Raw genomic sequence first — 22,050 nt, 5'->3', positions numbered from 1 at the left:
GAGATACAAATCACCTTAAAGCGGTGTGTCATGGCCGTTACGATTTCACCCGAAACATGCCAGACAGAATTCAGATTCAAACAGTGACAGTAAAACTTGTCAGATGTTATCCGAACTATTTAATAAAAGTGAGTTAAGATGATTATACTGGAGGCATGCATCACCTGAAGTGAACTTGACTTTTTAATGTGTTGAGAAGGCTTTGTTTGGGTCTGTAAAATGAGCTATAATGTGCAGAAAGTACTCTCCATTTACAACCACACAATGCCATTACTAACTTCCCACTCACAAAGATGGCAAGGTAAATGATTTACTATTCAGTGGTTCGCTTTTGTCATTCTATCTGACAAAAACAACCTGAAAGGCCGTATGATACTATTAAAAATATGGATCTGGATGTTTGGTTGACAATTCCTTTGTTGTAACAGTGATATATCTTATACCATTGTGAAGACTGTTTATTGCTATTTTGAATTGCGCGATATTTATATGGCCCAAAAAAATGTAACGACTTGAAAAGTGCTTTGAACTAAATATCTGCAATTAAATTGATTATCGCTGACCAAATGGTGATAATTATCAATTTACATCATGCAGTCTAAACCACCCATGAAATTATCTTTACGCGACGCCTGAAAAGCCTTCGGAGACAAGTTTCTAGAAAAAAATTATAAATTCAAACCGATTTTTACAATTGTTCAATTCTACCTTTAACTGCCTGACCCAGCAGCTGCTTTTGTCGACAGGATTACTTTTTGGAATGAAAATGAAGTCAAGTTGCAGTGGAAGCAAAATAAAGTGCGATCTACATGATTTCTAGGGCACACAGCAGTCACGAGATGACTGCAGGTAGGCGGGCCGTGGCTTGTCCATAGAAGTTTTAACCTTCAACAATGCAGTTTCATTTCCTTTTATAGACTTAACTTTCACACAGTTTTGGTACGCTGGTAAGGTGTGACGTACAGCCAGACCTTTGTAACTCTGAAATCCTGCACTCCAAGGCCTCACAGTTACTTGTTCTACATTCAGTTTTGTTCTCAATGGGTCATTAGTGGGAAATTCTCAGCTTTCAAAATAACATTCAAACAAAGCATGAAATGTGACCAGAAATGAGAGCAGCATAATAGAAAGCAACCAAGAATGAAACAAAGGGAAAGACTGTGACAGAAAGAGATCTGCATTCAGCAATGACAAAGAAAGATGACAGCCAGAAAAGAAGGGCACTAAAAGAAAGTCATTATTCATGACTGTACAAGAAGTCTGCTGTCTGCTGAAAAGTCTCGTACATTATTGTTCTGTGTGTCCCTGGTACTTCGGTGTTTTGCCCTCTGTTAAGTCAGTCACGACTCCTGGTTTAAAAATAGCAACAGTGAAGATGCAGAGCTATTTATACCCTTCACACACCCAGCCTGTAGGCTTCAATGCGTCCCTGCTAGAGTGTGTGTGTGTGTGTTTGTGTGTGTTTGTGTGTGTGTGTGTGTCTGTGTGTGTGTGTGTGTGTGTGTGTGTGTGTGTGTTTCTGTCTGATGGCTGATTGAGCTCATTTAAATTTTTGCTTTGCTTTGTTCTCTCACTTTAAGCTGAGTCATTCATTTTTTTTTTTTTTTTTTTATGCTCCCTCTCGTCGTTGTGTTTTTGTCCACGAACAAGTCAAACACACGCACAATTTTCACACACACGCACACGTACACACTGGTGAGGGTGACTGTATCAATGGAGCTTGTGAGGAAAGAAAATGCCTTGTCAAAACACACAAACATGTTTCTCCCAGCTAATAAAGGATGCGTCAAATTCCTGTGTTTGCTGCAGAAAGAGACAACAAAGGGATGCAGCTGCGCTGAGAGAAGCTGATGGCCTTCTGCCACAGATGCACTCACACTGATTCAGACAAAAATGCCATGGAGGGTTTGCCAAAGCCAAATACACCTTGATTTCCATAAAACGCCATGATAGGATTTCTGCATGCAGGATTTGCTGCAAAAGGCACAGTAAAACAGTGACATCACTATCCATCAAAACGGCATTGGAGATTGATTAACTGTGCAATTATTTATTTTGCAGCTGCTGAAATTAGTTCAAAGAATGCTTAACGTCTCCTTCCTTCACTGATTGCAGTCTTCGAGTAGAATGTAAACTAGGACACTATAATGAAGAATGATCATATTAAAGTGACCGTAAGTGAATTTGAGAATGTAAACCAAGCTTTTCACTTTATAACACACTAAAGCAGACTGGTACAGTACCTCAACCGTATCACTTAACGTTGGGTAATGATGTTACAGATACAAACAGCTGGAATGAGGTTTATCCATAGGTTGGTGGGCCTTTATCTTTGTGATAGAGCGACATCCTCAACAAGACTTAAAGTACAGCCAGTACTCCTCTATGTGAAGAGGAGCCAGTTGAGGTTGTTCAATATTTCTTTCAACATTCTGTTGCTGCTCTCTGCTGTTCACTCCACGAGTGCTGCTCCACTACTCTGTTAAGTAACAACAACACATGCATACTTCCTGTTAATGTGGAAGTGTAGGCATGCTAGACAAACAACCGCCCCACCAAAAAAAACAACTTATTTTACGCAATCAAAGAATTAAGGGAAATTAAAATTACCTAATGAGACTTCACAAGTATAAATGAACTGCATCAATATAACTCCACCTGTGTGTTTATTAAACCAGGTGAAGATGAGAGTGTTTCCAAAAACAATACAAAATAAAACAAAACAAAACAACGAAAGATGCCAAACCAAAAAATGGTTGAATGGACTGGAGTAGTGAAATCGAAACTTGCAGAGTAAGGCTTTGCCGAACAAAGAGTGTGTATGTACCACTGTCCATACATACAGAGACATGTGTGTGCGTGCGTGCGGCAGAGTACAGTTGTTATTAGATTTGGATTCCTGCAGTCTTTATTAAACCTCAGTTCAGTTCATCCTAATAGAGAGAGGAGCAGAGCTGAATCTTTATGAAACAAGAGAGACACACAACTACAGACATGCTAATACATTCCCGCATGCACGCACGCACGCACGCACACACACACACACACAGGAGAGCAAATGCATCATACAGGAGTACAACAGTGACAGCCAATATCGTCTGCAGTCCTTGTGAGGGAAAAGGCATATTGATGACCTGCAGGGACAACGTGTAGATTTAGGACTACGTGGCAAAAGAGGGTGGGGAAATGAAAAAAGTAAGATATTAGACATGAGAAGTTTAAAGAAAACTGTGAAGGTGAGAATGGAAAAGGCATTGAGGCAGTGGGTATTAAAATACTGGGGTGGAAAAGGTTAAATGGACCCCAGAGTAGATACAAGTCTGGATGGACTACATAGGCCAATAAATAACAAAGGAGAGGGACAATCACACTGCCCTGAGTCAAACGTGTGCTGTGATTCCCTGCATGTTCGTCCTCACAGGACTTCTTATGCTTAAAGGAGGGTGAGGGAGTGGTGCAGTCGCTGGCTCATCAGTATTCCACTGAGAGGGAAAGAGAGCTGGAGGGGGAGAGATAGATAGAGAGAAAGAAAGAAAGAAAAATAATTAAAAGGCAGTTGGAGGCAGAGAGTGTGGGGGCCACAAAAACTAAGAACTAAAGATTTAACAATTAAAAAAAAAAATATTGGTACAGTTAAAAGGTTTTTTGTGAATGACAGCAGAAAGAGTGAAGCAATGGAGAAGGCTGGAGGAATAAAGAAGGAGAGAGGAGAGCGAGTGTTGTAAATTATAGTGGGAGGAGGAGGCGGAGGTGGAGGGAGGGGAGGAAAACTCCAAGGCTGACTCAGAGGGATCCCTCTTCACTTTTCATCTCATCCCTTCCTCCCTCACAGGTTTGAAGGGAGCTACATCACATTCTCCATCTTTCATTCTCATTTGCTTTTTATTCCATCCTTCATTCTGTCTTTCCTTCCGTGTCGACCCTCGGGTAGAGACACAAATAGAACAGGCTAATAGTTACTCTTTATTTTGGGTTCTCTTTTTTGTCTCTCACTCCTGGGCCAAATCACATGAAAGGCTGCCTCTTATGGGACAGAAGTAGGAACAAAATATATTACACATCGTGGTGATTTGTCATTAATATGTGTGAGAGCTCACACCAAACATGCTATGAGGAAATCATACCTTTATAATCTGCCACACTTGCAGAACAAGAACCCAAAACGCAGAGCATCTTTCACAGTATGCAAGTGACTGATTAGCTGTGGACCAAACATTGATCGCCAGTTGATTGGTAATAGATGAGAGATAGATTGTTTTTTGCTGACTCATTAATCACTGAGCTAATCATTTGATTGACCAGCCAGGGTGTCACGTCACGTCACGTAAATGGTGGTGTTTCTGCTGTGATGAATGAATATGCTGTAATGAGACGACCAGCATCCAGACCGCAGCTCTCACATTATAACATGAAGGAAAGACCGGATGCTGACTGCAGTGTGACCTGGGTTGGCAAGTTTACATTTAACGGGTTTGATTTCAGGTAGAAGAGAGATGTAAAGTAGTGAGAACAAATAAGACATGACATTCTGTTTAATTTTTTGTTTTGTCCCAATTAAATTTTCTAATCATCATCTAACATTATGAAATTAATATTAGTTTGGTTTATGTGGAAAATTATTGTAATGAACACAAGCATCGTTATATAATATTGTAATATATATCATTATTTATACATAATATTTAGATATAAAATCCTCCTTGAAATTCCTTTTTGTTTTTGTATCTTTTTTTTATTAATTATTATTATTATTATTATTATTATTATTATTTTATAAGCTACACTCTGATGTATAAATACCAACACTGTATGGATTTTAAATAGCTCGGTGTGAATGAACAAACATACTTCAAAAATCTTGTATAAGGTCTGTATGTCTTTGTGGTCAGTGCACCGATGAGGGACGGGACATTCCTCTATCCATCTTTTATTGACCTTATTCGGCGCCAAAACTAGGGCGCAGCCATATTGCATCATTTTGTCTAACAACTTCCGGTAGGTGAGACGACGGTAGCGTTGTGTCGTTGCTCATAGTAGCAGCTCGTTCTGTACGGTGAACGGGATTGACAGTCTATCTCTGAATTAAGAGTTGTAAACATCGCTCATGTGGATCGATGCTCTGTGGCTTGACAGCTGGCTGTGTGTGGATCGGCGCACCGTGTCTAGCCGCGGCAAGCTGTCTGGTTTGATGGTCCAGTGCTTCGTAGCGAGCCGTAGCTAACTGCCGCTAGCCGCCTGTCGCTGCTCCGGTGCTCTATGGCTGGCTGTGTGTGTGTGTGTGTGTGTGGCTGATCCGGTGATCCGTGGCAGGCCGCGGCTGGCTGTGTTTGTCGCTGCTCTGTGGCTAACCGCGGCTAGCATTACATGCTCCTGGCGGAGCTGTCATAACAACTAGCTAACGAGGGGAAAGCAGCTCAAACAACAACGTTGTGAACATAAAGAGGAGAGACAGGACTGTTGTGGAGCAGCATATGACCTGTGGATTTGTGCAGCACTGTGCAACTTTAAAGCAACATAATCTGATGGAGTAGAAGACGAGTTAGTGCAGTTATTAAAAAAAAAAAAAAAAGTTAGTGCAGACTTGTCCACGTCTCACTGTGCAAAGCTCATGGTTGTAACAAAGAATAGCAAGTTTGAAAGGATTTCATCTTGGTTTATTTCATATAATGATGTTCAAACTTTCCACAATATTGAAGCTGCAGGAACAGCTGGTTGCTCTGCTGGCTGGGACTCGTGTCTGCCTTCAAAAGGTGAATTCTCAGTTTCTGGATGACAGCACATGGTCCTCTATGTAGATACTGGTACACCTCAGTACGCTTAAAATGTATCATAGCTGCTCCGTGAGCCGCTAATGAGAGGACGAAGATGTCACCGGAAGTGACCACAGTCCACTTTCTATGTCGTCCTCTCTGGTCAAAATTAAGGATGAGGCAACAAGGATGAGGCAACAAGATGCCAGTGTTCATGTGTTCCCACTTTAATATCCTGGTCGCAGCATTGTTTGTTGTGTTTTATGTAGTTTTACCGACAAGATAAAAGAACCGGGCTGCCGTCCACCACAATGTAATTTTTAGTAACCGGAAATGCTGAGACAAAATACGGAAGAATGGAGAATTGAAAGTTGGCGGGGCGGAATAAGGCCAATACAAGCTGAATTGGAAGTAGATAAAACCCATACCAGCTTACATTGGTCAAAAGGCAAACTGCAGTTGCAGTAGATCCTCAGTCAATCACACGGGTGGATAACACAGTCAGACATGCCTCAAAGTGAGAATGTCCGGTAAAGGCGGAGGATAGAGCTGTTTAGAAGTTGGATAATATATTGACATGTTTTCAGCAGCTGAAATATACTGGCAAGTTTGTGACATTTTTAGATAACTGAAGAAAAACAAGTCATTGTTACCCATTTTAACACTGAAGAGAGGAGTATGTTGTTATAGTGGCAGCTGTATCATGCTGTGAATCGCCCCTCATTCTTGATGCAGTGTTGAAATGTCATTTCTCTTTTATCGTGCGAGCATTAGTTTAACATGACGAGGTCAGCGCACAAGGTTTTTCTCAAATGTTTCTTAAAGCTATTCTGCCTGACATCAGCAGCTGAGGACTTGACCTCTACCTGTACATTTCTATGCCAATGCATGCAAAGTAACTTGTATCTGTACGGAGAGCAAAACGCCTGTTGCTGAAAACCACTTGGAGTGAGTCCAACTTAAACATTATGCACAACATCGGACATGAGAGAGAAATTGTTAGTCAAAAGCACATCAGTATTTCTGCCGAATATGTATCTGCATCAGTCAATGGTTCCTGTTTATGCCGCTCCTGTTCATGTTTATTCATAACCTGACTAACTCTGCGCGTTCCAATTAGCATTTTGCATGAGGCTACATCTCAGTAAGTTAGATGTATGTTAGGCAAGCGTGGATTTTAATTTCAATGACCGGGTTAGTGTGGGATGATCCTGTCATCGAGGCTGCACCATATGGGGATGCTTGGGAAAACAAACAAACTAAGAAAAAAAAAAAAAAAAAGCCTAAAATTAAAAGATGGGGGTGTAATAGGTGGACAGGTGGTGTGTTCAGCAGGGAGCAGGTAGGTGCGTGGGCAGGACTTTGCATCCTGCTGGTCCTCTGATTGGACAGCAACGTCCTTGCCTTGGGCTTGTGACCCTGTCCAATATCAATAACACACACACACACACACACACACACACACACACACACACACACACACACACACACACACACACACACACACACACACACACACACACACACACACACACACACACACACACACAGCTTGGAACAATATGAATGACCAACGAGTAAAATCTGTTAATAAACTGTCTAGCTTCAGGTCTAGTTTGTGATAACATTAATCGCTCCGGAGGAACACTGGGCACAGACACTGAAGCACTCATCCCCAACACGTTTGTTCCTCAAATGTCTCCCTCACACAGTACATTAATCTCTTGAATATCCTTCTGGTTCTGCAGGCACTGCTTAGCAGGCAGCATGAGGACTATCAGCAGATACTGATAAGGTTTTAAAATGCACTTTTTTCAGGACACAATATTGCTTTCGTCTCTCCTGTGGTGACACTTCACACATCTGTGGCACATATCTGGGCTGGAGGAAACATTAGCCTAATGGATAGAAGCTGTTTGGTTGAGAGCACCTGTAGTCAGGTCTCTAAGTGCATGGAGCAAGGAGGCTTTTGGGAAACCAGCACAAAAACATTAATGCATGCATATAAAAAGAGTATCATTAATCTGAAGGTCCCAAAATGTAAAAGTAAAATTTGTGATCTTTCCGCTGACGTTCTGAGGGCAGCTCAAAGTTCTCCAACCTGAAAACCCGCCTTTTATTTGTTAGTTATATTTTATCCAATCCAAATATTTTCTCTAGATCTTATCTAAGGTATTTATAATTCAGTTGTATTTCAATCACTTTCAATGTCAGTATACCTTTTCCTCCTATAGTATTGATTGCTTTCTTGATCGTACACATTTTTGTCTTATTACAATTTCTTCAATTATATGTACGGTCAATTTGCATGAAAGGTGATATGCAAATAATTTCGATTGATTGATTGTTTGATTGATTGATTGATGGAAAAAAAATCTATGAGTATCCAACAAGTTGGGATCAAATATATTTGAGTAATAGAAATATTTCACCTGTCACACTTTAATCAAAGACACCTATAGAATGGCGTCACCATAAATAAATATCAAAGCACTCGTATTTGAAAACGTTTCTGTAAAGTTTGCACAAAAGGTAAGGAAATGTGTGTTTGTAGTATTACTGGTATTTCTTTGTTGTGACAATGTTTCTTCACTGCATATCTTAGGAGACTGGAAAACCTGTTTGGTGTTCGAAAAGAGGAATTGGCAAATTCTTCATAGGTGCTAAACACACAAATACAACTGTGGTAAAGGAAATACGAGCCATTGTTAAAGAAGGCTTCATTTTGAACAACACAAATGTCCTCAGGTTTTGTCCATAGCTTTGAAAACGTGTTTACATTAAGGTTATGTGATGATAAGCTCATATTTGCCTTTATCGATAGTGTAGCTTTGATGTCCTGAAGTCATAAAACGCTGTCAGACTGTCATATCTCATTACTGTAGTTCTAAAAGGCAGTTTATGTCTTTCACTATATAAATAAAGGTCTCTGAAAATTATACAAATACTTCAATTGGCGCAAGAAAACATAAATAACAGATACAACAAATTGCTCAATGTCTGATTTTTAAAATGAGAAAGAGAGAGAGTAAACTACAGATTAGGAGGATTGTTTTTGGTATCGTGCATTGATATCAGGACAGCTGGTTGCTGAGTACTTGAAAGATGCTGTTTATTTAACTTGTGGGAGGCAATTACTTACACTATACTGCACAGAGACCAGTACCAGGCTCTCTCTCTCTCTCACACACACACACACACACACACACACACACACACACACACACACACACACACACACACACACACACACACACACACACACACACACACACACACACACACACACACACACACACACACACACACACACACACACACACACACACACACACACACACACACACACACACGAGTTCGCACGCCCGCACACATTGCTACAAGCAGACTGCGATGAAGTATAATTAATTCACACTAAGCTCACTGTGGGAAGCTAAAAATGATATTTAGTCCAAATTCCACATTGAGAAGAGAAGTGTTCATTTGCATATAACACACAATGGAGAAATAATTCTATATTATTCATCAGGATCACAACCACCATGGTTTTTCACGAAACTTTGTGACATGGTCATTTTTTTAATCTTCATTTCTGCAGAGCTGTAAGTTCCTGTTGCTGGGTAACAGAGAGATGCCTATGTATTTTAGTTGTTGTTTCTTTTAACACAGGCAATGTATATATTAATATATGATCCGAATACTGGCTCTAGGGATGTACAGTGTTGCAGTATTTAGCACTTAAGGTTTCCCGGTTTTTCAATCTGGAGTTTGCATGTTCTCCCAGTGTGTGCAGGGTTTTTCTCCAGGTACTCTGGTTGTTTTTACTACAGAGCCAAATATTGTTGGGGGGGGACAAAAAATGGCGATTCGTCAGGTGACCTTCTCTGCTCTAGGGTTTATCTAAAAGGCGTCACTGTGCAAAACCTTTGGGCAGGTGTTGTAAAAGTAATAAAACCAGCAAGGCAAAGTCCTAAAATACAACAAATAAAAGAAGCAAAGTGGGTCCTGAAAGTGATAGTGTGGCCCCCACAGAGGGTTCATCATCAGCAGAGACTAAACGACATAATCAAGCCTTTAACTACAAAGCCTGAGCAAGTGTGCTGGCAAAAAAATAAATAATAATGCTGCATAGGAGACAAAGAGTGGTCAAGAACTGATTTTCATTTTGTGAATTTAGTTTTTTCCAAAAGGTATTCTCGCTTTGCAATGTTTTTCTTAACTGCCCCCAATTTTTTTTTTTCTTAAGTAAATGTGTACATGTGATCGAATGAATGCATACATTCAGTCAAGGGTGTTTTCTAGGACCATTAAGTATACCTGCTCTCTTGGTGTGTTCCCAAAGTACATAACTTCTACTTGTACAATCGCTGCATTTTGAGCCTGTGTAAAGGTAGACCTGATCTTAACATTTTCGTCCTTAGAGCTGGTCCAGGTATCCTCCATCGCCCACAGCAGTGTTAATATTCTGCACACACTGGGTGCGGCCAAACCCCATTAATCATGTTTGTGAATGTCTAATCTCAACATTACTTGCACTGGTTTCATTTTCATGGCTGTCCGCAAGATTTATAATGGCGTTTGGAGAACGTGCGTGTGTGTGTGTGTGTGTGTGTGTGTGTGTGTGTGTGTGTGTGGGTGTGTGTGTGTGTGTGTGTGTGTGTGTGTGTGCAGGGAATGTAATACACTGTTACGGGAGCATGCATTTAAACGTGTCACCTTGTTGAGGAGAAGAACGTCCTGAACGTGCAGTTAATGCTCCCCGTGGGGTGGTGCAGCGTGTTGACACAAACATCTGTCCCTTTAAATGTGTGCTTGACTCCCTGTGTGAGTTGTGTTACACACTTACAGATTTGAGGTTGTCCAAGTGTATACATGTGTTGTTGGTTGGTGTCTGAGTGGGCAAAAAAGAAAAAAAAAGAAGCTTGACCTGGTTACAGTGGCATGTGTCCTCACTGGTTACCATGGTGACTATAAGTGGCCTTTCAAGAGATGTCCATCCAGATGATGAGATCAGATTACATCAATGGGAAGGGGAAGAGCAGAAACAAACACTTAGGCGAGCAAGGGAATGAGCATAGAGAGGGGCTGCAGGGGCCGTGGAGTTGGGCCTGAGGGACCTTTTAATGGAGTGAGAGCCAACTGAGTCATCACACACACACACACACACACACACACACACACACACACACACACACACACACACACACACACACACACACACACACACACACACACGCAAATCTGCTAATCTCTGAAGCAATAATTTCTTGAAACCGCCATTACTGACAACAACATACAGACATACATTCAAATACCAGTCCTTCAACACGGTGTAGTATCAAGGGAAATGAGAGTTTTGTGCTCCAGTATCAGTCAGTGAGAGAGGAAGGAAGAACAGATCTCATTACCAACAACAGACAGTCTGCATGGAGAGCGGTATGTGGATGATGCCCCCGCTGAATGGTGGAGAGCAGGGTTGTTTGTCTAGACAAACGCTCTCTCGAGACATTGATTGCAGAAACAGACCGATAGACTGACGATCAGAGTGAAGACTGGGAGTAATTCCAAGCATTTCTTCATCATGGATAAGAAACTGGTCAAGGAAACTATATAAACATGGGGCTCCTATCTCTATTAAGTCTTTGAAACCAAGCAATCAGACCAAGCCCACCCACTGCTCTGCATGTGTGAGTTGTGTGCAATTAGGGGCCCGTTTACACCTGGCAGTGACATGCGTTTTAGGTGATGCGGTATGTGGCAAGCCCTGGTGCAGACTGTTTACACTTGTCCGTATCCTGCGTTTCAGGCGAGCTGTTATTCTGTCCCCAGACAAAGAGTAGGTTTGGCTTTATCTCGGCGAGCTGAGAACAACGCAGATGTTTCCAGAGCTACTGGAGATGTTTTAAATGAAAACACGGCATGCATTGATGATTTTTACGTGTGATTTATTTTCCTGCTACGCCACTGTACTGAAAGCACATTGGCGATGCATGACAGATGACCGTGGTGACCCTGACCAGCTCAGGAAGTGGTTTGAGTGAAAACACTTAAGTGCCTGTTTAAACTCGTCTTCAGGACTCGCCACATGTGATCTGATCACCTGAGTCACGTGCTAATGCCAGGTGTAAACGGGCCCTTAACATGAAAAATGACAAAGTGACTGAACAATACAGGCAACTTTTACTTGATCTTGCAGATTATTTGTCAGATTTTATCACACTACAGATTAATGTAGGACACTTCTGATATGTCTTGTTCAAGCTGAATTCTGCCCAAAAAAAAAAACAGTGTTAATTTTAGATAGCAGCTTGATACATATTGTATCTTGCAAATGATTTTCATCCATAAGCACTTTCTCATCTTTCTTCTAAAAACATAAAAAAAAAAAAGAGAAAAAAACTTTACCTTCTTGTTCATCATAATCATCAGAGTCTTTAGCGTAACCCTCATGGTCCTCATTGCATAGGTTGTCAGCTATAAGGTATTACATGCATTAATACACGACTGATAAAAGAATTACTTCAGCGCAATGATCTCTACAAGACACAAAGGCATCCACACTATTCAAACTAAATGTGCTGACTCACTGACTACAATTAGATTCCTACTGCCATTACTAATCTGTTAGTCCAACATCGCACATTACACACAATTCTGCTACTTTTATAGGAAACCCTAACAGGACATGATAGGGAGTTTCAAAATGGAGTTAATGTTTGCCCACTGCCAGTAAACTGCCATACTGTATAAAAAACACAAAATAAATAAAATGGGACTTTTCAATCAAATGGAGGTTTGGAGAGTATGAGAAATCTCTTCGGATACAAAATGAGGCTTCTTTAACTTAACTCAGTCTCATGCAATGAGCAAAAACTAACCACCAACTAAGTTATAGAAAAACAAAGTAATCAGACATGTCACAAAGTGGTTAAGTTAAGCCGTGGTTTTTATATGAACTATCAAACAATATGGGGGGGGGGGGGGGGGGGGATTGCTACTGGGATTGACTGTATTTACCGTCTGAGTCCAGATAGTCATCTGCAACTACAAGTGAAAGTGGAAAAGGAGAAATTATTACACTGTGCAACATTATGCAAACACACCTCACCGGGATTACAGTATACAAAAGCGCTGAGAACTACAGCATGACTCCCATTGAAAAATAATCAGATAAGAAACGGCAGCTGTGGCATTTTGTCCGTAAAACATATTACTGCGCATACCTCTACAACTCTGTCCTACTGGTGAGTGCGCTACTGCAAGTTCAGCTACTACTTACATATTTAAACATATATAATAATCCTAGACAAACACACAGACACACATCATTTCGACATTTTTACCCAGTCTGAGCTCATCATAGAGATGGTCCTCTTCATCAGCTAGTAATTAACAAGTGCGTGTGTGGAAGACAGGAAAACAGAGATGAGTGTATAAGTGGTTGTGTGTGTTTGGGGGGTTGGAGACTAATTATCTAACTATAACTGAATCATCAACATGTTTGCAGTCCAAAGCACCATCATATCTGGCTTCAGGGCACAAATAATTTTGTTGATTTTCACTTCACAAAAAATGCAAATTCACCTAATCCACAATGAGACCCGAGACAACATGTGCCTGTGTCATTTTATGATTAGTTGTGACGTGTGTGGATCTCCCTCAGGTTGCGGGTGTGATAAGAATTCATAATACACGTGGATTTATGCAGCTTTAAGACTTTGCGTTACACTTTTTGGCTCACCAGTCACTGTGGCTTGTGGGTTTCCAAAAGTTACTCGGCCCTCAAGAGTTTTACGAGCTGCAACTTTTTGGTTGGAAAATTTGCTTATTATCTGATTAAAGTTACTGTGCTATCATTTATCCCCAAGATGAGATTTACAATACTGGCTCTCCTGAACCAAGCAGTATTTCTGTACATCTGCCCCAATTTCAGGCTTTTTTTTTTCTTTTTTCTTTCAATCCATGACATGGCAAACATACTCAACATTTCTTTATGACTGCTAATGCATGTTGCTCCCAATTGCACTTTTGAATTATTACAGGGATTTGGTGCCATGGGCATTTGTCACAAACCAAACCTTTCCTCAATTGAAGTGAATGCACTAAAGGCCGTCAGCGAAGGGGGTACTCTTCTATATGTCTGTTATCAGATGCGGCCGCTACATCATTGTGTCAGGAACTGAAAATAACTTCCTCAGGTGCACTGACAAAAGTCCTGTCATTCATTTTTCTAAAAAAACTGTTTTTCCAGTCATTAATTAATTGCAATTAATGCATTTGAGTTCCAGTCAGATATTTATTTATTTTTTTTGTATTAGTTTAATTTTGTTCTAGCGTTATTGACAAGAGAATGTCAAACTGGCACTTAAAAAGGGTTGCAGACCCTTGCTCATGATCTTTGACAGCATGAACCTTGAAGGAGCTTGTCCAGATGACAAACGAGAGGCTTTTCACCTTAGTATCACTATATAACCTGCAAAATGGGCAGCACATCTCTCCCCAGTCATACTCAAGCCATCTCACCGTATAAATAGTTTCTTCTTCTGTTCCAACACCTTCTCTGTCACTATGCCCGAAGCTAACTAATGAATAAATCAATGATGTGCAGCAAGTGCTCATGGGACACGTAGTCACTCACTGTTGCACTGTGACAAGGTTGTACTGGGTTAAGTTTATTTTCCCACCTGAAGTAGCCGGGTTTTAATGTTTGTGATTATTTCAAGTCGAAATTGGTTATGCACAATGATGTAAAGAGGCTAGACTTGGGATACAAATATACTTATTATATTTGTCTCCAAATTCATTGTTATGAAACCAGAAATAAAATACATATCCTCTACGTCCTGCTTCATTTGTCTTACCTCTTTTTGTCCTCATATTGAGAAAAAGAATCATTACCATTCGGAACTTTGCAATTTATGAATGCAGATGAGATGAACTGCATTATAGATCAAACAGAGTCATCCATCTTTAAGCAACGTATTACCTCAGTCCCAACCTCAAAGACTGTGGTCACCAAAACAATTCATGTGTTCAGAATCTGAATCCCCTGAGTAGATACACAATCACTTCATACCAGCGATCTACTTCTTACATTCTATCTCAAGATCAAAGAAGCACAGGGGATAAAATACCATAATGGTTATGGTGGTCATTGTTGCATAACAGAGCCAGATGGTTGATTTGGCTGGACCATGGAGCTGGCAGCCACGTGACTATAAGCTTGTTTCTTGCGTGGCCAACATGAAAGAATGGCAAAACACCAAATGTCCACGTCAGTGAAATGGTTATGGATTCAGTTATACCAACAAAAAAGTCTGCGACAGCTGATTTGTTCAAGTTAGTTGGAGGCATACCAGCCTGCTGTTGAGTTGTCACATTTACAGTAACGTGTGTGTGATCAACCGTATGCATCACCGTTTCAGACAATGCCCAATCATTTAGCAGAAATCAGGAACTGAATTGTTTTGTTTCTTCCTTGCGCCATTGGCAGACACAATAGTACACTGTGGAAGGGTCAACACGATATGAAAAATGAGGACCGCTACTGAAAGTTTGCAAAAGTAAAATAGCTGAAAGGAAAGACGAGGAAACAAGCAGACGAGGTGTACAGGGGAATCCAGTGGAAGTAGACCTATAGCTGTGTGTTGGTTGTAAATAAGTGATGGAACATAAGGAACATTTGAGGTCTGACTATGAGTGTAGTCCTTCTCTCTCTCTGTCCTTTCTACGGACATGGGGAAACTGTTTCCATTAAGCTCATGTGGGTGTGATCCATGGTGACGCATGTGAAGTGACAGGATGTAGGGTGTGGGGTCAATGTAGAGCTGGGTGTCCGTGAACAGGTGAAAAGAGGAGGGAAAAAGGCAGCTGTGCATTGGGTGAGGGGGTGCACTCTCGGAGTGGAGGGAGAACACACTATATGTATGCAAACATCCAAAAGCACACAGGACCCATTTGAATTTGCATGCCCTCTCCTGGAAGTCATTCAGTCATTCAGATTTCTACTGAGATTGTACACAAATCTCAAGTGGATTCAAACAGGGCCAGGAACTAATTGCTACACTGCAGGTGGAGGGTTGGCACACTGAGGTGTGTGGGAGAGATACAGGGTGAGAAGAATTTTGCGAAGTTTACCTTCTACGTCATTACAGTCATAGTCTTGAGTGAAGCATGGATGGAGACAAGAGCACACACACAAACACATAAAAGCAAAGCCACTGCACCTCTTGAGTAAAAGCAGAAAACGGCACATTCAAAGCACATTTAAAAGTCAATGAAATGATAGTTCACAATCTCAAGCCCAAATGTCACTGGATATGACTCCCAGTTTGGAGAGGTTACAAAACCGCTTTGCCAGCCAGAGGATTAGTGAAGTAATGGTGTGTTTTGTATTTGGAGACGCCACGGGGAAGAGGTGTCTGCCGTCTGTCTTTTCCTTCTGCAACAAAACTAACTTTGAAACTCGTGCAAAAGACATGTCGTCACGGATTTCCCAGGAGATCCTGAACTTCACTAGTGGAGGTGATGGAAAGACGGTGACATGACACAAAATATTGTTTATTCGCAGCAAAAGGGTTAATTGTTAGCCGTTGCCGCATTTACAGCAAAAACATTTCAAAAATTAAAAAATCACATGACACCAGACAAACCTACCTTTGACTCGCTCTCCACGGTTCAGTTGAATCTCTCCCTCCCCCTGTGGTGTGTAGGGCTTGACTACGATGAAAGTACGCCCTGGGACAGCGCTGTACAGTTTCCGTTTAGGCCCACGGGGGCCTGTCAGTGCTGGGGGTGTGTGATGAGGTGGGCTTGGGTCTCGCTGCACTGAACCAGGGCTGTAAACAAACACATAGGTTACTGTGGTGATTCCAGGGAGGTGATAACTGAATCCTGTGGTCACTGACATGGTCGTCAGCGGGACAGCAACCTGGTGACACCCCCTGGTTGTTATAGTGGCCAGGGAGGGATTCATTAGCAACCCACAGTACCTGTCAACAGTCAATAGTCAGTGTTCCATGGGAGAGTCCTGAGAGAGGACTGCCCTCCTCCCAGCCACTCTCACCCCTCTTCTTCTTTTAATTCCCTCACCTCCTTCCGTAATAGCAAAAACAATATCCTTCTTGCTCTCTTGTGCCTCCTCCTTCTATCTTTCCCCTCTCCCTCGCATCCTAATCGAGGTAGAAGCAGAAGTAAGTGATGATAAGAGGAACTGCACTGTGTGGGTCTGTCAGATCCGCCTTGAAGCCCCGCTTAGTCAAACACATCCTGAGTTTGTGCTCCAGCTGAAGTCGTCTCCTTAGAGATGCGGAAATGCCCCTTTCGTCCCCAGTTCCAGATGCTCCAGGCTGGGTTACAGATCTCGCCTCGTCCTTGGGTCCAGGTTCTCCTGCTGTGGAGGAGAGAGGCTGGGTCTGCTCCCCAACTCCAGCTCCCTTTCCCGGGAGTCCCACCGCGTCTGCCTCTCCTCTCCCCTCCACCCCTCACACATACACGCTCGCTCACACACACACTCACACACACTCTGACAATGCTGCTGCTGCTGCTGCTGCTGCTGTTGCGCTCCGTCGCTCCCCTCCCCTTTGACGGCTCGCTCACACTCACACGGCAAAAGCCTTCTATGTGCATTCTAGCTGTGCACACAGGCACAAACAGAGACAGCACCCCCCCTGTTCTAACGCCGCACCTCCACTAGCATGGCATACGCCACCACCAGCATGTCGCTAACACATTGATGACACACACACACACACACTAGTCCCAGAGCACGATTGATCTCCTCCTGCCTGTCTGCGTGAGAGTGTGCATGCGCCATGGCTCCCTGAGGCAAGCTGCGAGTTGGGGTGTGTGTGTGTGTGTGTGTGTGTGTGTGTGTGTGTGTGTGTGTGTGTGTGTGTGTGTGTGTGTGTGTGTGTGTGTGTGTGTGTGTGTGTGCGTGTGTGTGTGCGTGCAGTGGGGTGGTGGGCAAAATGCTCCAGCCCATTTGGTTTAATTGTCGCTCCTCCCTCTTTCCCTTTGCCTTGAATCCCCTCCTTCACTCTGTCACTCTCCTGCTTCCAGTTCACCCTCTTATCCCTCTTCTTCTTTACATTTCTTTGCATCACATCTTTTTTCTACTGTTTTGTAGTGCAGTTCCCTCCCTTCTCTCTCTCTCTCTCTCTCCCTCTCTCTCTCCCTCTCTGTGAATTCTAATACAACAGCACAGCAGCAGAGCTCCGCCTAGTCTCCATTCATCACCAATTTGCCACTGCTCTGTAAGTTACATTCAGCATCATTCTGCTGCTTGTGTTGTGTCAGCCTTTTTCGAAGAATTATTTTCCGGCACACATTAAAGAAAAGCACACATAATTCTTCCATCTTAATTGCACCAATGTGTTTTGTTTTTCTTTACCTGATCAGTCTTGTGATCGCATGATTGTGTGTCTGTGTGTGTTTATTTACTGTAGCATGTGATTTTATTATGCGAAGAACAAAGACACTGATTCCATTCTCTGAACCATTTACGACCATTTTTTCTTGTCTCCCTACCTTTCTGTCTCCTCCACTCTCCGCATGTTCCTCTCTCAGCATATCGTATCAGTTACTTTATAGGTTTCATGCTTTCATTCACCTGATTCCTGCCTGCTGTGCCCTTTCCCCTCCTTTCTCCGTCCTTCTCTCGAGCCCTTTCCTCATTTCAAGCCTTATTTGTGTCTTTCTCGCAGCAAGTCTCTATTGCTTTTCTTGCTCTCCCCATCTCACAGAGCCTCTCTTTCTGTGTCCCTCTCTCTATTGAAACAACGGCTTGTTGACGGCTTTCCAATTACCGCAGGGACTGAGGGGCCGAGATGGCTGCCGCATGTTAATGTCTGAGCCCCGCCACTGAACATCAGCAGCACACACCGTGGTGTGGTTGGAGGGTTGAAAGAAATGAGGCTATATCAAGATGACATAGATGTAAAACAATAGAAAAAATAATCTCTAACAGGATATCCATTTCAGTGACTCAAATCTGCCTCCTCCAGGCACTTAATTCTCCCAGCCGGCACACCTACTGTGAGGTTACATAAACAGTCTGACCCCAGCTGCTCCCTGAAATTGAGCTGATGATAGCTGGGGAGACACATGTTATCTGTGGGTCAGAATGACAGGGAAGGTGGTGCTGGCTCCTGCTCTCTTCTTAGCTTCAATGACTTATTTAATGGACTGAGGATTAAACTGTGCCTTAGCATTTTGGATTAAAATATTTAATTTGATTTGAGTAACTGTGGATGAGAAATAAGAAAACAAAACAGCTCTTATATGTGTCATTGTCACGAGGCAAGCTTGTAACCAAATGTTCCTTGTTGCAAATCCTATGTGACCGAGTCAACTTTGATTGTGACGAAGCCAACATGTTGAAGAGATTTTCACTGTTTTACAAGAGACCAGACCGCTTAAGAATGAGCTGGGTTTTATCTTTGATTATTTCAGATCTTGCAGTTTATCAGAACACTTTGTAAGGCCTTTAGAAATGAACAGACTCTTTTTTTTACTGTTACAATGACCCGAAAGCGCTAATAACATTTACAAGGCTTTTCATTTATTTCTCATCTGTTCCCCAGATAGACATTTGAAATAGTATTCTCATTTTTGTGCAAAGCTGTATCATTTTTTTTAAGAATAGTTAAATCAGTGTAATTCGGTAACTGAACCCAGACCTATATCTCAATTTTATCCCCAGCAAGGATTTTGTTTCCCGTTTTCTTTTTGCATGTAATACCATAATGTTCAGTGTTCACTTCACAAGGGGTACGTCCTTTATGAATTTACACACACACACGCAGGTTTCACACACACACACAAGTGCACATTTATACACAAAGTTCTAATACAGTCTACTGTATTACAAAAGCTCTGATAGTTTCCTTGGACACCAGCCTTGCCTCTGTAACGATGGCAACTGTCAATAAAAGGAGAAATCAGTCTACAAATGCTGATAAGTCAATAATATTCACAAATGCAAAATTTCATTTTAATCAGATCACTGACTCACAGTATTATTGCCGTTTTCAGATTAACACAAGGAGACATCAAACTAGATGCCCCTCCAAATGTGTGGAGTTTAGAATTTGCTGAGATTCAAGTGTGATTGTTGTTATGGACCTTTTTATTTGTAGAAGTATAAAGGCAGCTATCCTTGCAAATCCTTGCAGTGATCCTAAATACTGTAATGTTAAATAGACATTTTTTATACCTTACCATTGCACACTTGTATTAAACGGAAACAGGTCTAGATTCATTATGTTCCTGATTTCCCTTTGGATATTTCTTTAAGTTAACTATTGTTCTTTGAGGTAACTACTGTTACTTTGTTACAATATGTGATAAAGTGACCATGCTAAAATAGATGAATCTGATGAATCACTTACTAATTGCAATGAAGAAGCAGATGTAGAGGGAAACAATTTGAATGTATACAACCTAATAGGATATATAATATACTTTAAATCACACATGTAGAAGGGAAAAGATTCCACTTAGCAGTATAAATATCATAAAGATATATAATTGAGAAAGTAACATGATATTTTAGGTGGTCGCCTAAGTTCAAATAATATTTAGCTGCCAAAAGGAAAACAAATTTTCATCAACTACCATCGATGATATTGTTTAGGCATAGTCTGTGGGAAAATCAAGAGCAAAACTGTTTATGCTCAGTATCGGATGCTTCCTTGAATGAAAGAGCCCAATGACAACAGGTTACAATTTGAACAGCTAAAAAAGAAAAAAAAAAAAAAACTGCCTCCATTGGTTGTTTGAAAGCCTACATGCATTTGAGGATGCACCTGCAAATGTTATTCAATGTCATTTCCACTGATGTTATCACAATAAGCCGCATCAATGTGGCCTTTTTTTTTTTTTACATGACTGCCTCATCTTTTCAGGTAAATGGCTTTTGCTTCACATAGCCGGCTCTCTAAGGTGAGATGAGCTCATTATGAACACAGTCATAGGCTAATCAGCATTACACTTTGCATCCTAATGATCAACAGTCCGTCCTTGCTTTGCTGCACATGAATGAGTATATGCTTTCTCATTGGTTCTTGCTCATCGTGGGAGTGTTTATGGCGATCAAAGAGGATATGGACTCTGCCCGTGGGGCCAAACATATTAGGACTGCATATGGCAAATCTGTTTTTACATAGACAGCTCAAAGCTAGATTAGAAGTACTTGTATTAACAGTGTGATAAGCATAGTATTTTAAACTACACTTTTGTTTGAGAGAGTGAAGGAGCTCAGTGAAACGATCTATGGAGCTCAGTTTGTTTGCTGAACAATCTGTTTTTATGACTACCAAAAACTATTTGTCTTAAATAACACCCCCAGTCTTTATATTCAGCAACAGAACAAAAGGCCCATAGGTCTTAAAGCACTGTTTGAAGCAGATCCAGCAACAAAACTAAAGTAAACTGACCAAACTTTATTAATCCCGATGGGGAAATTCCTTTTTTTTTTCACATTGACCAAACCTATTTCAAGGATGCAGCGTGATCCAGGGAGCTGATGGAGGTCAAGGGTCATGTTTAGGAACCCACAGTGGTGGCATGTCAGCTGTGGGATTCAACCCTTCGAACTCCAGATCCCAAATTCACTTTTCTAACCTCTAAGTCACCAATTGTTATGGCTATTCGCCTTAACATTTTGGATAAATTCCCCCAGGGTGCTGCTCCTGTAAGTGTGGGAAGGCAATATGGGCTCCTATAAAGCCTTCGCCGGGGGAAGATGAGTACAGCCTTAAGAGAATCCTAAACAATTCACCTCCAACTGAATCGAACAGATTTAAGTGTCTTGAGGCCTTGTTTGCCAGTGAAGCAAAGACAGCATGAAAAATTGACAGGTGTTATCTCTGTGGCACCTGCAGTGATGTACAGCAGGGCTTGTGCTGGACCGTCATGGTGAAAAAGGGCCCAACACTGAAAATAAGGGTTTCATTTGATCAGTGTTCCAACTCTCACCTTCGGTCATAAGCCTTAGGAACTGACAAAAAGCAACCAGGCAAAATTAGTATCCTTCACAGGAAACCTCAGCTCACCCGTGGGGACAAGGTGAACGATTAAGATATGCAGAAAAGGCTTGGAATGAAACCTTACGGGCACATACGACTGGAGTCCACCCTGAGACAGACCTAGAACACGCTGGAGGCATGACACATCCAGTCTGGTCTGGTAATGCCTCTGAAACTCTCCAAGAGAACCTGGAAGATGTGGCTGGCAAGGACAACATCGAGGCTACCATGGGTATTAAATTGTTGCTTTTACTTGTACAAGTGGGACCACA

General features: G+C 41.7%; 1 protein-coding gene across 1 annotated transcript in view; it reads right to left on the bottom strand.

Annotated features, from left to right (window-relative positions):
• shank3a (SH3 and multiple ankyrin repeat domains 3a) overlaps nucleotides 1-22,050 on the bottom strand; it is a gene marked incomplete at its 3' end in the record, with an annotated part of 162,246 nt that overhangs the window by 38,831 nt on the left and 101,365 nt on the right. The window contains exons 13-14 of the mRNA XM_080475300.1: nucleotides 16,407-16,588; nucleotides 15,888-15,911 (exon numbers count right to left, since the gene is read on the bottom strand). Coding sequence (XP_080331426.1) covers nucleotides 15,888-15,911; nucleotides 16,407-16,588 — 206 coding nt within the window. The remainder of the gene's footprint in view (nucleotides 1-15,887; nucleotides 15,912-16,406; nucleotides 16,589-22,050) is intronic.

This window comes from Lipophrys pholis, assembly GCF_963383615.2.
Source record: "Lipophrys pholis genome assembly, chromosome: 11".
Lineage (NCBI taxonomy): Eukaryota > Metazoa > Chordata > Actinopteri > Blenniiformes > Blenniidae > Lipophrys > Lipophrys pholis.
Note: the sequence above shows the minus strand (reverse complement) of the source record. Positions and strands in the feature narration are given on the sequence as shown.